The sequence below is a fragment of the Myxocyprinus asiaticus genome, chromosome 10 (genome assembly GCF_019703515.2).
Source record: "Myxocyprinus asiaticus isolate MX2 ecotype Aquarium Trade chromosome 10, UBuf_Myxa_2, whole genome shotgun sequence".
Classification (NCBI taxonomy): domain Eukaryota; kingdom Metazoa; phylum Chordata; class Actinopteri; order Cypriniformes; family Catostomidae; genus Myxocyprinus; species Myxocyprinus asiaticus.
In genome coordinates this window covers 22,368,064-22,392,142 of record NC_059353.1, presented here as the reverse complement: position 1 = coordinate 22,392,142, position 24,079 = coordinate 22,368,064, and the positions used below count along the sequence as shown (strand labels likewise).

General features: G+C 37.4%; 4 protein-coding genes across 4 annotated transcripts in view; 3 read left to right on the top strand and 1 right to left on the bottom strand.

Moving 5' to 3' along the window:
• LOC127446913 (transmembrane protein 163-like) overlaps window positions 1–4,471 on the bottom strand; it is a 40,097-nt gene extending 35,626 nt beyond the window's left edge. The window contains exons 1-2 of the mRNA XM_051708236.1: window positions 4,123–4,471; window positions 261–380 (exon numbers count right to left, since the gene is read on the bottom strand). Coding sequence (XP_051564196.1) covers window positions 261–380; window positions 4,123–4,312 — 310 coding nt within the window. The 5' untranslated portion in view covers window positions 4,313–4,471. The remainder of the gene's footprint in view (window positions 1–260; window positions 381–4,122) is intronic.
• Window positions 4,472–8,117: 3,646 nt separating this feature from the next.
• On the top strand, window positions 8,118–15,152 carry acmsd (aminocarboxymuconate semialdehyde decarboxylase). Its single transcript, XM_051708235.1, has 10 exons — window positions 8,118–8,259; window positions 9,001–9,045; window positions 10,320–10,416; window positions 10,913–10,962; window positions 11,135–11,371; window positions 11,576–11,669; window positions 13,151–13,246; window positions 13,365–13,537; window positions 13,990–14,088; window positions 14,427–15,152. Exons 1-10 carry the CDS (start codon window positions 8,203–8,205, stop codon window positions 14,487–14,489), a joined length of 1,011 nt encoding a protein of 336 aa, XP_051564195.1. The 5' UTR covers window positions 8,118–8,202; the 3' UTR covers window positions 14,490–15,152.
• A 269-nt stretch (window positions 15,153–15,421) lies between these two features.
• Window positions 15,422–21,919, top strand: LOC127446915 (cyclin-T2-like). The gene is made up of 7 exons (XM_051708238.1): window positions 15,422–15,612; window positions 15,946–16,027; window positions 16,798–16,926; window positions 18,042–18,102; window positions 18,482–18,544; window positions 19,756–20,171; window positions 21,781–21,919. The coding sequence occupies exons 1-6, from the start codon at window positions 15,455–15,457 to the stop codon at window positions 19,833–19,835; spliced, it is 573 nt and encodes a 190-aa protein (XP_051564198.1). The 5' UTR covers window positions 15,422–15,454; the 3' UTR covers window positions 19,836–20,171; window positions 21,781–21,919.
• On the top strand, window positions 20,200–23,626 carry ccnt2a (cyclin T2a). The gene is given in 3 exon segments (XM_051709512.1): window positions 20,200–21,944; window positions 22,089–22,159; window positions 22,268–23,626. Coding segments are annotated over 3 exon segments (1,695 nt in total). The 5' UTR covers window positions 20,200–21,679.
• Window positions 23,627–24,079: the final 453 nt, after the last annotated feature.

Genomic DNA, 24,079 nt, shown 5'->3' with positions numbered 1-24,079 from the left:
ACAGCTCAAATAATACATGAGTTTTAACAGAAGAATTGATGTTAGTGCTTTTATAAAATTATAAGCTTCACATTTCTGTCTTCAAACCCTCCAAAAATTGGCCCCATTCACTTACATTGTAAGTGCCTCACTGGAACCTCGATTTTTGCTTTTTTTTAAAGAAAATGCCACAAATGTTGTCGATTGAGCTTAACTTGTATTGAACCCGGAATATTTCTTTAAGGTTGCCACAGCCAGAATATACATCACCATGAACTTACTGAAGGCTGCCACTGCCAGGATCAGTGTTACTACAATGGAGATCCAAGACACCCACAAAGCTTTCTTCCTGTAACTCTGAGCTTCATGAGGCTTCAGGCGCATGCTGCTCTCCAAGAGACCTGTCAACAGAGTAAATAAAACACTGGTTAAAGGCCATTATACAATTATATGAACTACACTAAAGGAACAAACAACATGGACAGATTACTTACTCACTGGGCCATGACAGGTATTAAGACCGGGGACAGGAGAGGTATTAAAAAGCTTTACAGTATGTCAGAAGAACAGAAATGAATCTACACTGTTACAGTTCAATGGCTCTGTTTAATAAGCTGAGCAAAATTATTTCAACAAGATTTAGATGGCCCTAATAAAGTCAGCTTAAGAGCCAGCAACAAGTCACACAGGATGTGATTTTCCAGTAAATGTTGTTTGCAGCAGCCGTGCCAGTGGCTCAGTAGCAGGCTGAAAGTTACATGCTTACTTGGGGCAGAATTAGTGTCCATCTCAAGCAAAGTTATAGGTATTTCTGTTTGTGCAGTGCCTATAGTGGTTTGTGAGTTTCCAAATTATGGTATAAATGCAAGACAATACATTTGTGTCCTAAACATAGTGCTTTATGGCATTATAACTGATAAATACTACACCACTGGTCATGAATTTAGTCAATTAGACTAATTATCAATAAGACTATGTGAATTGTTGGTCCAATAAAGCCATACAACCTGTTGAGTGTCTATTGTCTCATGTGCAAGCAATGTATATATTGTGTTGTGCTTGCCAAAGAGGTCAACTTTAAATATACCTGTGTCATCTGTTAAAAATGAATGCAAGTATGTCATTGTGACAGTGAGTGCCTGTGTATCTTCCCCCGCTATACTCCAAACTGATCTGTCAGCCTGTAGCAGTCACATGATGAGGGTTATAAGCACAGACTCAATAGTTGGTCAGTGTGATTGTAAGAGCTGAAAAACAGAGCTGGGGAATGTGGCCTGTTTTCCACTCACATGATCTATTTACCCAGTCAGGATGGGAAGCATGTGTTGCGCTCCTGCGAATGTAACCCATAAGTTCCAAAGTGTTTCATTTCCAACCTATACACACTTCAGTTAAGCTGAACTTTGAAATTTCCTCCTGATCTATTGCTACACAAACCTTTACACACAGTAAAGTTGCTCAATTTGCACCTTCACCCACAAACACTTTACACACATAAAACAAACCAATACCCAACAAGGGGCCCATGCCTAAATCCACCACAACTGCTAATCATGTGGAAGCAGAACATCCACATGACCTAGCATTTCTTTCATGTTTAATAGGGTTTGCATTAAAGAAAGAGAAACATTCCTCTCAAAGACTTATAGGACATCAGCTAAAAGATTAGCTTTTTATTCAACTTGTAGGATAAGCTGTAAGCAAAATTAGACCATTTTGAAATGAATGGTATAGACTATAATAAGTATGTTAAATAGGATATGCTTCTCTTCCCATATGTGAATCATCTCTGATGAGGGGTGCATTTCCTAATTCAATGAATGAATTTGAAGAAGAGTATTTTTTTTAAATTAATTTTAATTGGCTTCATTTTGGTTGAAAACTGTAATTAACTGTGACCCACCCTTTATATCTATGCATTTAGGTGAAGAAATGTGGAATAAATAAATAATAATAACTCAGTAAACAACAGAATATAGCAGTAAAAGTCCTGTTTCTCCTTCTTGTTTTCTTTGACTTGTGTCATTTATAATACCCTGACAATTTCTCCAAAAGACCAGTGGGTGAGTTGAAGGGTCTTATGAATTATTCAACGGCTCAAACTGATTGCATGGGGGGGGGCTATAGCAAACAGTAACACTCAGATCTTGCAGTGGAAAAGACTATGCTGCTTAAGGGTGGAAATGCTTATCTTAGATCAGATACATCTCTGAAAATCTCCACTTACTTACAGAGTATAGGGCCATAACCACCTCAGATGTTAAGGGGGACATGTTCACATCCACCTGTATGGGTTTTTCAATGGCTAATTCCTAAACTATAACATTTGCTTCCTCCATTCTTCTAAATGTGTTATAGTCTTTGTTGCGAAGTGTCACTATGCAACTTATGATGTAATGAAACTGAATGGAACCGAAATGAAGCTGTTCAATTGAAGCAGACATTACAGACCAATAGGAAAAAATAACATAGTAATGAACAAGGGCGTAGCAGACACGTCCCCCACACTCTTTAAAATGTAAACCCATACCGAGTCCAAATGGTGGATTTGTGTACAGTATTCTTTGCGTTTTGTTACTTTGGGCTGATTGAGCAGCCATCCAGCCAATCACAGGTGAGTTTCATGAGCCGAAACAACCCTTACGTAATAGGCCATCAATCAGACAGTCTAATCAACGCGGCTCCATTCATTCAAAGTTGCTTTCAACAATGCTCATTTATCCATGTTTTTTATCAGGCATTGATGGTGATCTAAATGTATAATCTAGAGATGAGGAACAGACAAATGAGAGTTATAAATGTGAAATGCACTGCAGAAAAAAACAGAGGACAATCCTTCTTTTAAGCACACATTGTAAGTGGAGTTTATATCAGCGCATGAGTCTTCATTAAGTTATTCTTTTTACATAATATCTGTAAGGTAATAGTTTGATCGGTTGTTTATGCCAATTTAAGCAGATTACTAGATCTGTGTTAAATATGTAAAGCTATTTTAACATCAGCTCCTGTTTTTTACCTCTATATTGGTGTGCAGCTGACAAACTGTAGGAAAAAAGATAGATCTGCTGTGTTCTTAGAACACTTAGGCATTTTACTGAAGTCAATAGATATGCAGACCCGCTTTTTTATACATGAAAACATACGGACATTATTGAAACTAATTATAATTATTATAAGACTATTTATTGTTGTCTTTTGATAAAAGTCATGTTCAGCAGCTCACAAACTGTAGGGAAATGATAGATTTGCTTTGTTCTTATAATGCTTAAAACCTCTACTAAAGTCTGTTTGTAGGTCTGTAGACATACAAATTTTAAAGGACTAACATTTTCTTTTGATTGTTGATTCAGTGACTAACTCATTTCACACACGACACTCATTTGTCACCACCTTCTGGCATCACCAGAAATGGTCACTGAATCATTAAATGGATCTGAACGAATTTTGGTGAAGGTAGTCAAAACACTCGAGTCACTTGGATACATTTAAATCCCACAATGCACAAGCACAGAGTAAAAAATAAAATTGTCCACATGCACAATTGTCGTGACTGTAATTGATTAAATAATATTCAGGACCAGCTTGTGCTCTGTCATTTATTCGTGCCATGTGTGAAACAGAAGCAAGTGCTCCACAAGATGCCCTATATTTCTGCAGCGAATTTTGCTAAATATTACAATTATTTTGCAATACTTGAATCTTTAAAATACTACAAAAATTAAAAGTAAATAATATGTATATACAATATAATACTTATATCATACTTATATATTAATATATACTATAATATATGAATACTGCACTGTAAATGTTGAGTCTGTGCAAGCCACCTACTTACAACTGTAGTTTACAACTTAAACTTTACTATCTATACATAACATAAACTCAGAAAATATGTTTACTCTGTCTCTTAACTTTAGATATGAACTGAGTGATTTGTGCTCACCTGAATTATTAATAGCGTTCAAAGCGTCTGCATGCTCCACTGGACCGCAACCTTCGCCATGCTTTTTTGTCTTATTCACATTACATCCCAAAATAAATGACTCTCAGTGAATGTCATTGTCTTAACCATTTTTTTCTGAAATGACTCCAGAAAGTACCGATTGATTTGGAGTGGTTTAAAAGATTAGATGTGTTTACCTTGGCCCTCAACGCTATCTGTGATTTTCATCTCCTGGTCCCGGTCCATATCGAAGGGATCGCCCTGGCTCCCTCTCTTGGGTAGGTTCGGATCCTGGGCAGCGGCGCATTGTCCGTTTCGCGCAGCCGACGGGTCCACGATAGTCGGATTGGGAACCGAGCATGAATCTAAAGTCGTCATGTCTGTCATGTTTGTTCCCTTGCTTGTTTTTTGAAATCAGAAAAAGCCCTCAAAAAATGATCTCACGTCGAACTGCGACTAGCAGCCATCCAGCATTAAGGGGAAAGGAGCAGAGATGCGGAGATAAACGCAATCTGCCCAGCATCAGCAACGGACCCCAACCCCACCCTCCCACCGAGAACAACTCCAATCCGAGCTCAAGAACTGCAACAATTCAACTGTAATTAGACATGGGGGATAGTTTAGTTAAGAGATGTTGTGTCACTCATCCTAACTTGACTTTAACACACAATCACTGATATTAGCTAAGCCCACACAAAGATTAATTGAAGTTCCAGATAGACATGAATGTGAGAAGTCTTGAGAAGTCATCATTTTTTCACCTCAGACAATTGATAGTATACTTTTCTTATGTTAGGCTATATATATATATATATATATATATATGTTTGTTTGTTTGTTTCCAAATATATTTGGCTATTATTCTTCGGCTAATTGCACATTGTTGTGCCAAAACGTTTGGTCAAATTTGTTCAAGCTGCTTGAATTAAAGGGATAGTTCATCCAAAAATGAAAATTGTATCATTATTTACTCACCCCCATGCCATCCCAGATGTGTATGACTTTCTTCTACTGAACACAGCTCTGTAGGTCCTTACAATGCAAGTAAATGATGGCCAGAACTTTGAAGCTCCAAAAACATATAAAAGAAGCATAAAAGTAATCCATATATGACTCTAGTGGTTATATAGAAGCGATATGATAGGTGTGGGTGAGAAACCGATAAATATTTAAGTCCTTTTTTACTATACATTCCCCTCCCTGCCTAGTAGGTAGCGATATGCAAAAAGAATGCAAATCACCAAAAATAAAAGTGGAGATTTATAGTGAAAAGGACTTAAATATTAATTAATTTATTAAACTTTAAAGATCTACCCTTGAATTTAATATTTGAAATACACAGAATTGACTCAGTGTGAACCTATAGCGTATTTGGTGACATTACAATTGCAACTCCATTACACTGGACTCCAAACATTCCCCAAAACCTACACAGACCTACCTCATTAATTTTGAAAACACAACAGCCAATAGCAAGTCTCCAAGCAGAAACATCAACAATCGTTACAGTATTTTCCTGGAAATAACTATAATCCTATGTAGTTTTAACACCTGACATTTTATTAAAATAGGTAAATGTGCCATTTTGCCCTTTGCACAGAGAAAAATGAAAAAATGTAGACGTCTGACTGGTCCATCTAATCACTGATCTACAGAGGCCCCTGGCTGACAGTGGCTAACTTGTGGCTAGTAGCCAGAAATTAATAAAAGTGGATGAAGCTAGTCACTGCCATTCTTTGTTATTTGTAGAAGCATTTAGAACAATAATGAGATGCTCCAGTATACACTAATATATTATAAGTCCAGATGTTTATGTTAGTAGTTGTAACTTTCATGATATGACTTGCGTTATAGTCGTAGAATGACCATATGCTGTTTGCACAATGTTAACAAGCAAAGAATAATAACAGTGTTTTACATTCCTTTTTTGTGTTTATTCACAGTAAGACAAGATTGATATCGAAGATCAGTCATAAATTAAGCAGCATTAGACAAAGTAGGATAATTAACAAATATTGCTTTTTACCCTTTTATTGGGGATGATGAAGTTACTTTAACTCTTACATCTTCAAGGCACACAGTATTGAATGCAATATGCTGCTTTATAAATGGTATAAAACACAGATCATGTTGTGCTTATGTAATGTTGTTGAATGCAGACACAAACAATAAAAGACTGTCAAATGACTGAATACATACATAAAAAGCAGGAACCCATACACAAGATCCTGCAGTTGAACCAATTCAGCGTTCCAGTAGTATCATCATCAGTGCCTTAACAGACAGCATTTCATTTTGTTGAAAAAAAGTGGTTTGTGTGAACTGAAAATAATGACAAGCACATAGTCTCTCTCCGTGGAAGCAGATTTGAATCTTTTTAGTTTGCGTCAACATTCGAACCGTGTATGGGGACAGTTTTTGACTAATATTTATGTAGATAAATAACTAATCACCATGATTTTTACCATTTTGGAAGCTGGTCTGGTATAAATTGAATGTACAACACACTCTGCATACTGACTTCTTAATGTTGTTGTTGTGATGATGTCACAACCAGCCTGTTTTAGGGGCCCCCAACTTCAAAACTGGTTTTGGCACCGTAACTGCTGCACATGTAAATTTAGTATCACACTTGTGTTTTAAGGAATGTGCATTGTGCAATTAAAAAAGTACTCAAAATAATGTTTTAATTATCATTTTTAAATGAACAAGTTTCCAGCATTAGTAACCTCTTGTTATAAGACATCCGAGTTATGAGGCATACAAATAAAGAGTTTGTTCTCTGTTAATATGATAACAGGATGTTGAAATATGTGCTCTTAAAAGTTCTCAGAACAGACATGGTGAAAATTAAAATATACAGTATGTATATTAGGAACATATTTTATATTACTAATATATTTTTTGTACTTGAAGAATATTATTGATATGAGAATTGCTTTTAACACTGTTCAAACAAGTTGTAGAATCATAAAACAAGCTGTAGATGGAAACATGCACCTAACCAGTGTAATTTCTTAAAGTACACTATATCTGAACTTAGTGTATACCTATTCTAATTGCATTTATAAAAGCTATACTACTTTACCACTTCATTTGTAATGATCAAAGTTTCTCTGTGTGCATTTGAAGCATGAAATAAGTGCAATTATATGGTACTTTCAATTAGTACATAAATATGTTAATGTATTGGTAGTATACTTATCAAATCAAATCAAATCCCTTTATTGTCACTCAACCATATACACAAGTGCAACAGTGGGTGAAAGTCTTGGGTGCAGTTTCAAGCAACATAGCAGCATGACAATTACAATAAACATCTGATTTACACATAACACAGTTTACACATCTTGTTACACAACACAGTAAACAATATACTCCTAATAATATACAATATACAGTATACACAAAATAAGAAGAAAATATACAATAAAAATACACTGTTAAGTATGTAAGTGCTACTCTTTAAAATAAAAAAATAAAAAATAAATAAAAAATCTGTGCCCTTTTTTAAGCTTTCACCCCTGTCCCTACTGAGGTCTATGCACGCCACTGGGAGGACATGATGGGGAGTAAATGATGAGAGAATTTTCATTTTTGGGTGAACTATCCCTTTAATTGTGAGATATAGCTAATGTTTACGAAAGCTAATAGAACGCGATGATACAGATATCATGTGCTTTTCTGAGTCTACGTTTTAAATAAAATAATAAATGAACCGTCAGTATTTCGTCTTGGGCAATAAATGAATGAGAAGGCTTCCTTTCAGATAAATGAGCGTCTGACGCACTACATCCACTTACCGCTAGAGGCCAATGTTGTGCACAATTTATAACTAATACTATGGGGGATAGTCACTTTAGCTGAATTCACTTGACAGCATTGTGACAGCCATGGTTCTTGTAAACTATAGACTCTCTATAAAAAACAAAAATATTTTTTGTTAGACTATTGTTGTATGTATTCATTTATTTTTTAACGACTGGTATTTTATAAAAGTGCGCAATATAGGCCTATAGGCAAATCTAAACTACAAAGACATGCATTTGTTCAGACAATTAATAACATTCATTTGGATCAGTTATCAAAGTTAATGTTACCTGGCGTCTCTCTTCTCAGGGGTTTTTATTGGTCCATTTGAACAGTCGGGATTCAGGGGAGGGAATGTTTGTTTTCCTCAGAGTACTTCGTACACTGCTAAACATTCCCACTAACCACTCAGTCTGCAAGTCTGTCAAATCTTAAGTTCCATAAGATAAGCTGTTATTCTCAGCAGAATGAAAATTGATATTCATAATCATATTTTACCTAAGGAATGGCCCAATCTGAAAGAGGTAGGTTGCTCTTTACAGGGATCCCATATTTGAAAATATTTTTAAATGTAAGTAAACATTTGACTTGCCAAGAATCATGCTTCTTTTCATAGGACTCTGAATTATTTCTGTTAGTTTTTATATATTTTTTGGTCAGCTCTTGGTCTGCAGGGTTTACATTGTATTTAATATACAGAAATAAAATGTGCTTGTCCTATTTTATGATGTTCTCAATTAACTGACCAAAATGTTCATTGATAAAACAAACAAACAAACAAAAAGGTCTCAGTGCTGTCGTTTTTCTGTTTCAAACAAGACAGCTTCAGCTTTACCAAATGTATGCATCTGTTAAACATTAATGAAAGGGTTTGATCAGTACCCTGACCTTTATTGCTTGTTTATCTGGGCAAGCTAAAGAATATACTAGTCCTCATGTCATTATTTCCTAACATACCAACTCACTGTATCCAAATCTGTGTTATAATTTTATAGATGTATGCATGCATGTATGTATTTTGCAGAAACAGGATACACCCTTGAGCCTTTATACTTCTGTTCTTGAACAAAAATTACATTGTTGACAACAACAATAGACACAACAATTTGTTATGTAGCATGACTGGCTTATTACTACATCTCAGATGTAATTCCCATACTTCAATTTTGCAAACTGAATAATAATAATAATAATAATAATAATTCACTATAGTGTAAAAATTGTATCAAATGTGACATTTGTGAACTTTCTGGTATGTTTCACAGAGGTATGGGTATGATGGATTCATTCAACTCCACCATCACTGCAAAGTAAGTTTTTAGTGATATGTTTAGTGATAAAATCCTTATTACATATATTTTAAATAAAGTTTGGTGTATGTTCTATAGAGAACTCATGTTAGAACACACACTGTTTTGTATGCATGTATCATAGAACACTATAGTATTCTAGAAAGTTACCGTTGGTTTCTCAGTTGCTCATGGAGAAAATCAGCTCAATCTGCAGTTTTAGTGGAAGAACACCAGCTGGACGGAAAATGTTCTGCATGCTTGGCCATAGATCCTGCTGGCATGGTCTCATCTGAGCTCTTCCTGAGAGAGTGTGTGTGTTTGTGTGAGTGTGTTAGGAACCCCATGATGAATGAGTGGGCAGCACAGAAAGATCTGATCCTCCACTCAGAAAAGGAGGATGTTAAAGCATCTGTCATACCTGCAGAGTGATTGGATTGTTCTGCAGTGTGTTTCAGATGTCTCAGATGGTTTCAGGTCTACTCAGCTGCTCAGTGTATTCTGTTCTTCAGAAGAAATCATTCAAAACAACTGAATGATTGTTTATATAAACACTTACTAATAATGTAAAAAAAAAAAAAAATGGTCAGTATACTGTAAGTTTGTTCTGGCCACAGTTGCATTTTTAAACTATCACAAATTCAGTCATACGAATCGCTGTAGCAGTGTCATTGACAAAGTCAAGAGAGCAGCCCAATATTGGGCTTTTCTTTTCAAACCAAAAAGAAGGACCTTTTCTACAAAGTATTAATTCTTGAGAATTTCAGCAGGATATCAGGTGTGTTTGTGTTTGTGGAAAAGACGACAGCAGGCCTTCCCTGGGCTCCCTGTCTGAGCAGCTGTAGAGCTCTGTATGGGGTTTTGCTTGAGTAGAGTATCAGACTAAAACTGGATCACCTTGAGCTCACAACAACAATACTGCTGCTGAACATACTGTACATATAAACACATTTACAAAGACTTCCACTTCTCATATGATATTATGGTTTAACAATCTGAAAGGTAAATACATATTTTATAATCTGCAGATGAACCTTGATTGCTGATTTAAATGTGCTTCTCATGGAACAAAAAGTTGCACCTCCTCTTATTCTAAAGTCCATTGCACTGATTTAAAGTATGTATTTGACAATTCTCAGGACTGCCACCAAGTGGCTGGAAATAGTAGCTTTCATCATTGATGTGAGAATGTTGATTTTTACAGTATGTGCAATGCCAATGTATTCAGATAATTTCTCCTGTTGAAAAATAAAAAACTGAAAAGAATACAGTACAGCTGTGTTCGCATGTTCCAGGGAGAAGCCAAAATGATGAAGGATGGCACAGTGTTCCGTGTGATCCAGGAGAACTGCTGGGATGCTGACGCTCGGATTCGGGATATGGAAAAACATGGTAAAGACAGTGACATACAAACATTATGTGCATTTTAATATAATTATTTTTCAATGAAAATGTTTTGGGGATTTTTTACAAAAAATTTTTTTTATACTTTTACATTTTCACAATGTAAGTCTCTAAGAAATGCACTCTTAAAAGGTAGTTCACTCACCAATGAAAATTCTGTCATCACTTACTAACCCTCATGCTATTCCAAACCCGTATGACTTTACTTTCTTCCATGGGACACAAGAAGATATATTTTGAAGAATGTTGATGCTGCTATTTCCCCTACAGTGCAAGTGAATAGGGACTAAGGCTGTCAGTCCATGACATTCTGTCTGACATCTCCTTTTGTGTTCTCTGGGAGAAAGTTATGTGGTTCGTGAGTGAACAGAAATGTCATTTTTGGGTGCAACTAACCCTTTTATTCTTCGTTCTGCTTTTATCTGCAGATAACATTTCTCGTTCATTATGATTTATTACAGTGATTTGTTTTCATGTTGTTCAGGAGTGACAGTACAGGCCCTTTCCACTGTGCCTGTGATGTTCAGCTACTGGGTAAGAAGCAGTAAAGCAAAAATATAATAAATAAATTAGGCAAATAAACATTTTGTTTCAAAGATTTATCATTAAAAAAAAAACTATACTTGCCACCTCACATAATTCCTTAAAGTTCCTTTTGATGCTTGTCCATTAGCTCAGTCCTAGCAATTCCTCTCCATTTCTAAAGGCTAAACCCCATGACACACTAGACCTGTGTGGGATTCTGAATGATGATTTGGCGGCTACAGTGAAGCGATATCCAAAGCGCTTTGTAGGGCTAGGCACTCTGCCCATGCAGGCCCCTGATCTAGCAGTACAAGAGATGATACGCTGTGTGAATCAGCTGGGCTTCCCTGGAGTGCAAATTGGCTCTCATATAAACAAATGGGACCTCAATTCCCCAGAGCTGTTCCCCATCTATGCTGTAAGACAAGATTTTGTGCACCATGTACTACTGATCCCACTTGTTTGCACATCAAAATCAAAATTTGATCATTCATTTTAATTTGATCTGCATAACTAGTACATACATGTTCATGACATAATAGCATTCTGACAACTGATAGCAGCAGCATTTTTGTCTCATTGTGTAGATTATTTTAAAACCAGCATGTGCTTCTCACTACAGGCAGCTGAAGAACTCAACTGCTCGATATTTGTACATCCATGGGACATGCAGACAGATGGGAGAATGGCTAAATACTGGCTGCCTTGGTTAGTTGGTGGGTTTGGTTGAATGTCTTGACCTGAAAACACAGAATGACTGAGTGAATGAATGAGTGTGAAGTTTCTTTCATTTTGACCCCAAACATTTAAGTTGTCGCCCAAATTTAAACACAACAGGAGGGTTAATCATACAGCTCAAATATAGCCTATATCAGTGTTGGGTGTAATCCAGTTACAAAGTAATTAGTTACTGTAATCTAATTACCTTTCAGTCAAAAAAAGTAGTTTAATGCATTATATTTTAAATTCTTGTAATCAAATTACATTTAATGACTTTCAATTAATTTAGTTCCTTTTAAGTGCATTTTAGGGTCATGCTTCTAATATATTATTTATGCAGAATACATGAATTACGGCCCCGTAACGAGTCATTATGAAGGAGAAATGTGAGGTGCTGAGTGTATGACTTGTGTGTAACAATGAACAAGAAAGAAATACAGACATTATTTTAAATTTGTTGAGCGTTGTGCCTGGGTAGCTCTGTGAGTAAAGATGCTGACTACCACCCCTGGATTCACGAGTTCAAATCCAGGGTGTACTGAGTGACTCCAGCCAGGTCTCCTAAGCAACCAAATTGGCCCGGTTGCTAGGGAGGGTAGAGTGACATGGGGTAACCTCCTCGTGGTCGCCATAATGTGGTTCTTGCTCTTGGTGGGGCACGTGGTGAGTTGTGCGTGAATGCCACGGAGAAAAACGTGGGCCTCCACATGCGCTATGTCTCCGTGGTAACACGCTCAACAAGTCATGTGATAAAATGCGCAGACTGACAGTCTCAGATGCGGAGGCAACTGAGATTCGTCCTCTACCACCCGGATTGAGGCAAGTCACTACGCCACCACGAGGACTTAGAGCGCATTGGGAATTGGGCATTTCAAATTGGGGAGAAAAGGGGAGAAAAAAAAAAGAAGAAGAATTTGTTAAGCGGAAAAGTGATTTAGAAAGTAACTTAAAAGTAAGTAATTAGTAATGTGATTACTTTTTCAATGAAGTAATTATTAAAGTAATCTGATTACAAATTGTAGAGAAATAATTAGTAATTTGTAATGGATTACTATTTTTAAGTAACTTACCCAACACTGCCTACGTTATGTTTGACTACAAACCTCTCTATTAAATTGTGGTTATAATGAAAAGACAAGTATGTCACAGTAAATAAAGGGATAGTTTGCCCAAAAATAAAAATTCTGTGATCATTTACTCACCCTTATGTTGTTCCAAACCTGTAAGACTTTTCATCTTCTGTGGAAGTGTAACTCAAAAGTATGTTAGTCTCAGTCAACAATCACTTTCATTGCATTTTTTTCCATCTAATGAAAGTGAATGGTGACTGAGGCTGACATTTTGCCTAACATCTCATTTTGCGTTCTGCAGAAGGAAGAAAGTCATAAAGATTTGGAACAACAACAACTATCCCTTTACGTCTGTTTTACAAATGTTTGGCACCATTTCTCTCTCTCTTTTTTTTTTTTTCTGGCAGGCATGCCATCAGAAACAACGACAGCAGTTTGTTCCATGATTTTTGGAGGTGTTTTTGAAAGATTCCCCAAACTTAAGGTCTGCTTTGCTCATGGAGGTAAAAAACAAAATATTCATTTTACACAAATGATCAATGTTAGAACAGAATCTGAGGTGCTAACTGGAAACTATGAATCCTGAGGGATGTGGTATCATATTTCATACTTTTGATCCAGGTGGTTCTTTTCCATACACCATCGGTCGAATTGAGCACGGGTTTAAGGTGCGACCTGATCTTTGTGCAACCGACAACAAGATCAACCCACGCAAATACTTAGGATCATTCTACACAGATTCTCTTGTGCATGACCCACTCTCACTGAAGTTACTCACAGAAGTCATAGGAAAGGTGGTTATTTGAATTCTCATATATCATCAATAATGCCAAATATCATTGCCCACAAAATATTTGTATATGCATTATTTGTCTATAAGTGAAAACAGACACTCGTCATTACTGTTTTGTATAGGCAGTGATTTATAACAACAACTCAGTGGATCCCAAAAAATTTTTTTTAACTACAGCAACCCTTTATTGAGTTTTTTCCTACCACGACACCCCAACCACTAAACTTTTAGAACCTAGTTTGTAACAGCAACAGGGACCTGTTTTTCTATTTTTTCGCCCATGGTGTTTTACCTCTGCTCTGAATAAAGAAATGGCAAAGCTAGATTTTGCATGTGCAGGATATTTGTATATTGGTTATAACACTGCGCAGCAGTAAACCCACAGCTAACACTAACTCTAACTTTTGAAATGTGTGCTGTTTTATTTCTAATAAAAGGCTCTGTTTCTTGTAGGATAAAGTTATGCTAGGAACAGATTACCCATTCCCACTAGGGGAACTGGAGCCAGGAACATTGATTGAATCCATGGATGAGTTTGATAGTTCCCTAAAGGTAATATATAAACATATATTTAAGTGCACAGTTAACACATTGGATTTTATTTAAGATACATAAACAGCTTCCTTAGAATCTTAAACTGAAAATAAAAATATCCGACTGATAATTGTGAAAAAAATCATGAATGCCAAATATGGTGAGGCATCTTAATAAACTAGGCCTCAAACGTCAAGAACATAATCATGTTGCTGCTAATTTATATATATATATATATATATATATATATATTTTATATACTTAATGTTATTAAATGAAAACATATACACATAAAGTATACTAATATAAAAGTACTTCTCTTTTTACAACTTTCCTCATTTTACTGTTTTATTTAGGACAAATTGCTTGCTGGAAATGCTCTGGAATTTTTAGGACTGTCAAGAAAACAGTTTGAGTGACTGATTGTGTCGATGTTCATCAGAAGTGATAATGCCACCAGAGAGCTGAATCATGACTTTCAAAAGTCATTCATTTAAAACCTTAATTGATTTGTTTTCTTTTTTTATTCATTTTATTTCATTTAATGCAATATTAATTTATATTGAATGTGATTTTTGACAACCTGCTGTGTATTTTTACATATTCTGTTTACAGAATACTATGATCACTCTTCTGTGTTACTGTTCCATCCTAATAAAACGATAATTTCCTGTTTCAATTTTTACATTTTCAAAAGTTCCCTTTAATAGTTTTCCATTTCAATTTTAAGTTGGATTTTTGAGCTCTGCGACAAAACCCCAAGATCACAGCCAAGTGGGTGCTCGTTATGCTCGAGAGATGTTTATTATAATGTATGGGCACTTCAGCGACATGATCTGAGCCAGTCTTGAGCTGTTACAGATGTTGCATATTTTCAAGCATGTTTGATATTACATTATCGCCACATAATAATAATCTGTGGTGTGAGCGACGCAGCAACAATGGCGAACTGCTCCAGTCAATCACAAATGATTATGCATCTTTATTTACAGGAATGGAAGGCCACAATTTGATCATAATTGTATTTTATTGTAATAAACTGACAAAAAAGATTCTGAAATAAATATATCATAAATAAATCATCTGAGCACTCTACTTGTGTTTTATCTACCTCCAACTTGTAAATAAAACATATTTATTTGTTTTGTTTACAAGTTAATAAACAGACAGCCTTTATTTTTCTTCCTGATGCTATAAAACGAATGATAAAATCTAAAACTAAGTTGGTTAAAACTACAGCGTTGATATTTATGAACTACAGCCCCCAGCAGTAGCGCTTGTATGACGTACTTCACAGACGTGAGACCGGGCGTGCGTGACGTAAGTGAGAAGCGTGTGGCTGCGCGTACGTGACGTTCACACTCAGATCTTCTGCTGGACGGTAATGGCTACGTGCCGGGGATCAGCGTCCAAATGGTTTTTCACGCGGGAGCAGCTCGAAACCACCCTGTCCCGCCGCTGCGGAATGGAACCAGACAGAGAACTGTCGTACCGACAGCAAGCCGCAAATCTCATTCAGGATATGGGCCAGAGACTAAATGTGTATCCTTCAGACGTGCTGGTCAACAGCAGGCCCGTTTAGTCTCACTGTCACAGTTTGGGTTGCTGTAATATCTAGAATAGATGTAGATTCTGTAATACCTTTTTTATTATTAAAATCTATATTAGCCTTAAATTCGACTGAAATTGGTTGATATTCCTAATTAAACCCCGTTATATTGCCAGCTCGCGCTTATCTCAGTTTACTGTAAATATTAAAGCCCTGAACCTCTTATGGGGTATTTGTTTGTGTTTGGGCAAATTGTGAAAATAGGCCAGTAGATGACGGAATTTGAAGTTACATGATCTTGCGTTTTCCTTTACTCTAATCTTCAGGTCTCAACTCACAATAAATACTGCCATTGTTTACATGCACAGATTTTATATGTACCACTCCTTCACCAAATTCCACAGAAATGTAAGTTTCCATTTATGCTGCCTATCACATGTACTGCATGCCCTTTTGAACCATATGTTAACATGAAAGTCCTTTCAAACAGCTTTATTTATGAGCCTAAAGCTAACTGTAACCATCTTATCATTTACTCTCCCTTATTCCGTCTGAAACTCGTATGACACAAACAAAGATTTTTTTTTTTTTAAAGGAGATATGATGTTCATATCCATACAATGCCTTGGGGTCCAAAACTTCCAAGCTCCAAAAAGAACATAAAAGCAGTATAAGGTTATTTATATGATTTGAGTGGTTTAATCAATGTCTTCTGAAGCGATGCAGTCGGTTTTAAAAGATAACTCCTTTTTCACTATAAATCTTGCCTTCTGCAGTCTCCTTGGTGCGATCATGATTCGAAGCTTGATTACACAAACTCGCACTTGAATCTCAGATCATGGGTACAGGTGGATGGAAGTTATGCTGCCTTTGTCTTTTTACATGGACTTGGAATGTATAGATATAAACGCATTGTTTGTTTTCCGAAAAAGAGTCATAAGAGTTTGAGACAGCATAAGGGTGAGTAAATGGTGAGAGAATTGTCATTTTTTGGTGAACTATTCCTTTTAAAGTAAAAGGAAATATTTAAGAACACTGTTAACTGCAAGAGTCACAATGAACCTGTGGGAAACACCTTGTCCTTTTTTGTTTGATATATATAAATATTCATAAACTTTGATGCAACTGTGTCAGTATGTGTAATATCTCATGTGAAGACGTGTTTTTTTTCTCCACAGACCATCTCCCCAGCAACATTATTTCTTGCTGCAAAAGTTGAAGAACAACCACGGAAACTTGAACATGTAATTAAAGTAGCGCATGCATGTTTAAACCCCCAGGAGCCTCCACTGGATACAAAAAGTAATGTAAGTCTGGTGAATTCTGGTGTTATCTTTTTTCTCCCCATCAATTTCCTCTACCTTTTCATCACACTGAATACATTTTACTAAACTTGTGTGCACAAGAGAGTACAGATTATGTCTTTACAGAATCACTTTTTGAAATCTAGTGTGCTAGTGCTGGGATTTGAATTAAGTGTTGTTGAACAGACATCTTCTTTGAATTGAAATTACCAATAAGAAATATAGAGCTTGTTTACATGGACACCAGAAAGCTGTTTATTGTGAGAAAGCTGCTTAAGGCTGGAAAGTGGCGTTCCTGTTTACATGCACTGTGTTTGCGGCTTTCTCTTTACTCACGTATACATGTGGCTTAGTCAGAAAAGCATTTTTCTCCACAGCAATGTAATTTCCTTGCGACGCTTGTGTAAATAACAAACATGGGATCCGAGGAAGACTTCGCCATTTTATTTTCTGTAACTTCACTTTATTTACAGATATTCCAGAGTTGGTGCTGTGTTTGTTTTCTTAACTTTCCATTGCGACCTGCAGTGATATTGTGCTGCAATATTGGGGTTTCCCTCTTACATAAAACTCTGGGATTCCCCCAATGTACTTGAGCACATATACACGGAAGTGAAGGGCAGTAGTCGATATTTTAAATTGGTGATATATAAATGAGTATATTTGATAGTGTATGTGCTTTTCCCACTGTACTCCCAGACATGTTGAATTCTTTCCACTTTGTTGATTTGTTGTTGTGCTCCATCCTATGACGTTATTTATCGGTCTGTTCAGCGCACATGCGCACTCTTCAAAAACCTGTAAGAACACTGCTAATGCATTTACACGGCCACATAATCCGCATTCTCTGGGAGAAACCAAGGTGTGTCAAACCATTTTCTCTACACGTCGTTTCACAAAAACCCTGGAATAAACTTAAGTGCATGTAAACGTGGTCATTGTCTTGAAGACACCAATTTATAATTAAGTGCTATTTATGTGGCAAAGTATTGCATCTGATTAGCTTTGCAGGAATACATGGTTTCAGTCACAGTGGCTGAGTAAAATTATGTCTGTTGGTTAAAGAAACAGAAAGACACATTACAAGCACTATGTAATGATTGTCTGTTGAACTTCAGGCATACCTCCAGCAAGCTCAAGAGCTGGTGATACTTGAAACCATAGTGCTGCAGACTTTAGGTAAGTCTTTGGAAGGAGGTTCCTTTCAACTAAATATCAGAGTGAATATTAGAACGCTTGCTGACATTGGTTCACCTTTGAAACCATTAAGGACTTTGAACCAAAAAAGAAAATTGAGTTTGGCTCTGAAAGAAGACACATTTCCACTTCTAAATTCACCAGAATGGTGGTTGTAAGGGTATTAAGGCTCAATGCAAAGATGCCCATTTTGATTTCAAATTTATCTAGTATGTTATTTTGTAACACGATACATATGTATCAGTAATAATGCTTTGTTTTAGAGCCTTTGTTCTAACTAATGCATGGCTTTCATTATGTACAACTGTTGCAGAGCTGTGTGAAACAGCTGTGAATTAACTAAATGTGCTTTATATTGCAGGCTTTGAAATAACAATTGAACATCCACATACTGATGTGGTGAAATGTTCCCAGCTAGTGCGAGGTATAGACTTTCCTTCATATGATCTTTACAACACCCTAATCACTGTTATATATAATACAGTGCTGACTTAATCTTTGATTCAAACAATTTGACTTTGATCAATGGCTAAGCATGCAGTTCAAGGAGAGGTAACCCTCAGTGTATCAAGCAAAATTAGGTCTCATCCTTACTCGCTTAAGGCCCAGATATACTTCATACGAAATTAAAGAATGAATGGGTGTGATGTTATTTACAACACAATCTGGCCAAATAGAATGTGTTTTTGAGTTCGTTTTGGTGATTCGTAACAGCTCGCCAGGGTGAACTTTAACGGAAGCTTTTTACCAGCTGCTAAACACCTTACTGCCAATGGTCCACTTCATCGGTAGGTGTGACCTGGGGCTCCACCTACCTTGAGGCCTGCAGCTAATTCCTGGCATTCAGTCAGTTAAGATCAGTCAACATGAACAAAGTTCAGAGTTTTTAGCGAGCTGGTGCAAATTTACCTACATCTGTTAGATTGTTCGTGTAGAGACATTTTCCAAGAACATGTCATGCATTTTTTTTTATTTTTTATTTTTTTATTAGTCTACAAAAGGAATCAAATCTACTCAAATACTCTCAAGTGCCCATTCACTCTTTTGTTTATATGCTGCATTACTCGTGCCTTCTGCAGCCGAAAGCCAGTAACACCAAAGTAAGACATGCCTATCATTTTTTGTCTGTATTCTTCCCATTAACACTCTTAAACACCAATCTTTGCGGTAGTATCAGTGTCATCAAAAATTACAACAACAGAGTGTAATCTGCACATATTATGGCCACGTATGGCGTGTTAGCACATTAGCATCATAAATTCAGAATGTAAACAAAACAAAAGAAGAATTGTACATTTTCTACTGCATATATATTACTTTCACTGATCTAGTGTGAATTCTACTCATAGAAAGAGGCATAAAGTCATTGATAACCACATTTTAGTGTCACAATTAGTTAAGGTTTTACTGAGCATCCTCATATTTAAATGTACTTCTAAACACCTCCCACAGCGGTATGGCGGGTGTCTGGATGTTCGCAAACAGTATAACGTTTGCATGGCTGTTTCAAACTTCTTTTTACCCCTAAACGAAGAAGAATTTCTCTGGAAGTATATCGGGGCTTTTATAATGTTTTATACTCACTTTCCCATCTTTTCTCACTCGCATTTTTTCTTTTCTTTTTTTTTATTACAGCAAGCAAGGATCTGGCACAGACTTCCTATTTCATGGCTACCAACAGGTTGTTATCCAGAACCTCATTTGTTGCACTGTAACTGCACACTATAGCTTCCTTTACTGCAGGTTACCCTACCAGTGTCCAACACCCTCCTTGCACCGGTGGCTACTGGGACGCCCCCCTCTCAAACATGCCCTCAGGGTGGGGTGGGGAGGGGGTTCGGCGGCTCCGGCCCCGGTTGCAGTGCGGTGTATTGTACGGGGGATCATTGTTGGCACAGAGGGGTTGAATGCACAATGTGAAGTGTAGTGGTGCTCTTGAACCTCACGTTTGCTCGGTTACAGAAGTGCATTTGTCTAAAAAAAGACACTTTGGTAGCCTGAATAGCAGCTAAAGATTACACAGATGTAAACATTACATAGAAATTCTCACGGTAAGTACCCAGACCCCTTTGTTTTGTTTCCTATGATTTTTATTCTCAAAGTGATAAATTAACCTTTGTTTTGGTCATAGTTTTTTTTTTTTTTTTTTTTGTATTCAAATTATTTAGAAGTTGCATTTTTTTTTGTCGTTCAGTGTCTGACTTTATTTTTGAGATGTAGACATCTGTTGTGCTTTGGTTTTGATGTATCTATTTTTTAATGCAAACAAAACCATTAAGGACCTGGCTTTGTAAATTTTAAATAATTGTTTCATTGGCTGTATATTTTTGCACATCGTAAACTGAAAGATTTATGGTATCAGATAGGTAACAAAGGATTATGATTTCAGGTGAAAAGGTCCTTAAAGGGTGTAGTCTCCGTTGTACAGTTATTTACTTTGTTATAATTAAAGTAAATAGTGTTTGTTCCCCCCTCATTTTTTTATTTTATTTATTATTTTTAAATCACTTTAGCTGTCATTTAGTATTCATCACCTTTGCAGCACTGTCTGCAATGTCTGAACATGGGAGTAGAGGAGCATGTGCTTAACACATGGCCTGCAGGTAATGCAGCCTGTTGAACATACCCCCGGCAAAAATGTCCATGTTCTCCTTAGCCCATGTCCAAACATTGATTCTGTTCTATGGCACAGGGTTACCATCCACCTTTGACCGAGGCTTCAATTTATTATAATTTTTTTTCTTCATTTTCAAATTTTAGTAAAACACTACTAAGATTGTTAGCATATTGGGGAAGGAATGTTTTGTTTGTGCTGGTTTCTTCAAGGACTCTTGTAGCAGATTAGATCTTTTTAGTATTTGCTGTTGTTCTGGCCTTAGTATAATAAAGCAAGTGCAACCCTTCCACATAACTTAATATGCTGTAACATTGCTATTAAGAAATGTTGGCAAGTTCGTAGATATACATAATAAGCACATAATCAGGCCACATAGTCAACCCGGCTTTATGCCTTACATGGGCTTGCATTTCTTATGTGGTAAACATGGATGGTATCCATATGCTTGTTTTCTTTACTGTTTCCTATTTGTCTGTTGTCTGCAGGCCTTTACACCTTTTTTTCAACAGTGTCAAGTTTACCCTTGATAATGAGTAACAACCCTGTAATTTTTGTTTGCACAGATTTGATCCCACAAACAGTTTTTTTAGACCTACTGCTTTGGGTGCTGTTCTAAACTTCAAATGACAAATTTTGGGAAAACTATATTTAAATGCTTTCTTTTGCCATTCAGTTTTTACCTTGTAACCTACTTTCTACCTCTTCATATGGCACAAAATGTGTATAATAAATTCAAGCTTGAAAAATACTTTTATTTTATGCTGGTTATCTTTCAACCGTAGCCATCTTACATGACACTGAATGTGATTAAATAGCTTAATGCTGTATCAAAGTTGATATAAGCAAAGGTTTCTGAACTGTGCAGGCAAATTTTTGGAAGTTTGTTACTTAGAATTGAGGAATAGCTTTGTGACTGTGCTTTAATATTACTCTGTGTCCTTAATGATAATTTCTAGATATTCAAGATTGCCTTCCCTCTCCTCAGCAGTTAATCGTTTGTGCTCTTTATTGTCTTTCTCCTCCATGATGTGCTGCTCTTGCAGTCTGCACCTCACCACCTTCTGCCTACAGTACAAGCCCACAGTCATAGCCTGTGTCTGCATTCACCTGGCCTGCAAGTGGTCCAACTGGGAGATCCCCGTTTCCACCGATGGAAAGCACTGGTGGGAGTATGTGGACAGCTCAGTTACACTTGAGCTTCTTGATGGTAGGTGATGTGTTCTTCCCATGAACAGGTTGTACGTGTATTGGCATTTCAGAGTTAAATTACCCAGTAAGGCTCATTATTTCACATTACATACATTGTTAGGTAAGTCACTTATGATTTATATTCATTTGAATTGTGTTGAAGAACTGACCCACGAGTTTCTGCAGATTCTAGAAAAGACACCCAGCAGGTTAAAGAGAATTCGGAATTGGAGGGTAGGTGATTGGAATATGTTAAATCATGCTTCTTTTTTTTTAGTCTTAGGTACATTAATTTGATTAAATTAAACTCTGCTTTCAAGCTGTTGCTGTATTTACTTCTAGGCTACACAAGCTGCTAAGAAGCCCAAAACTGATGGTCAGGCCTCAGACAGCAGCTCTTTACCAGGTACCTCGTTAACCCAGGACCTATCCTTGATGGATGCCATTCCCGGGGTCTCTACAAATACAGCCTTCTCGAAAGCCTCCAATTCTTTTCCAGTGACCCTACCAGGCAACACAAGCAGCTGTCTTTCCCTGGATTCCATTGCCAACATGCAGGGATCTTCATACACTTACACCGCCCCCAGTGACTGGCCTCAGGACTTAGCTCGTTCAGACCCATATTCTGTTAAACAACTTACCCCGCACTCCTCTATGCACCCACAACGGCCTGACAAAAGCTCAGAGTTGAACCCTGCAAAACATGTACACAAGGCCAGTGGTGTGTCGAAGCACCAGGCCACAACCTGTCCTCCACCTGCAGCACCCACACAGAAAATGTCTCTGGATAAGTACAGGGAGAAACACGCTGAGCTGGCAGTGCAAAAACGTAGACAAGAGCAGCAGAATGTGGAGACTGAGGTCAGGGATGTCTATGGTACTCCAGCACAGACAGATCACCGCAAGCACCTGCCCCAACTTTCTCACGGGCAGCAGAGGTTGAGCAGCAGTGCTGGAGCCACCACAGCCTCACCCCTGAAGATGAAGCTGCCTGTCCCTGGGCAGGAAAAGCAGGGGGACAAACGAGAGAAGGGGAGCTCCTTAAAACTTCGTCTTCCAGTCCCTCCCCATAGCGAAAAGGCAGGTTCAAGTAAGGAGGAGCTAAAAATGAAAATTAAGGTGTCCTCGGAACAGCATAGCTCCTCAGATGAGTGTGCTGCAAAGAGCAAACATTCCAGCCCACTTGTGAGCAAGGAAAAACACAGAGACCACTCAGCCCATCGTCACCACCACAAACATGGCCACTCCCATTCCCACACACATAGCGGCAATGGCAGGAGTGGGTTTGAGGCACCTGCAGCTGGTTTGGCCCTTCGGAGCCCGGTAGATCCTGGTGGCGAGGGGGCAAGCTCAGCATCCAGCTCTGCCTCCTCACGCAAGAGGGTGAATGAAGCCAGCCTCAATCACCACTCCAAAAAGAGCAAAAGCTCCAAAGGCAGTGCAGGTAGTTCCTCTCATTGTTCCTCTGTTCAGCAGTGTGTCATCTCACAACTCTATTCTTAACCTTCCCTTCCCCCCCCTCCCCCTGTCACATACCAGGTGGGCTACGGACATCTCAGCACCCTAGTGAAACTGCACAGGAAACCAGTGGAGAGCCACGGCCATGAGGGCGCCAGACTAGCTAATGGCCAACACACAGACTATAATGATACTTTTGATATGCTTGATTCGCTGTTAAGTGCCCAATGAATGAACTCTTGAACCTATAGGAAAAGAGGATAAAATGTAAAAGAAAAATCAAGCATAGGTGTCATGATTAAGAAAACAGGAATGTGAATGAAAAGAATAAGAGAAAGAAAATAAAAACTGTTTCCCGATCTTCTGGCAGTTCGGTTCAGTCTGGCCGTCTCTCTGTGAAACTGCTGCTTTGTCCTCAGTATTCCCTTATGAGCAGTTGGTTTGTATGCGTGAGCAGGTATATGATTGTCAGAGCTGTTATAGTACATAAAACATTTATTCTTTACATGAGACTAAGTAGAACGAGTGAAGAAAGGCAGTTTTTCTCATAGTGATAATTTATAAAACACTTAAGACTGAAAGCACCCTCTAAAACGACTGACACTCCTCTCATTTGTTCAGAATATAGTAGAGGGAATGCAGAATCAAGCTATTTAATTTCCATAGTTTCTTGAATGTTTATTTTCCTTTCCTCTC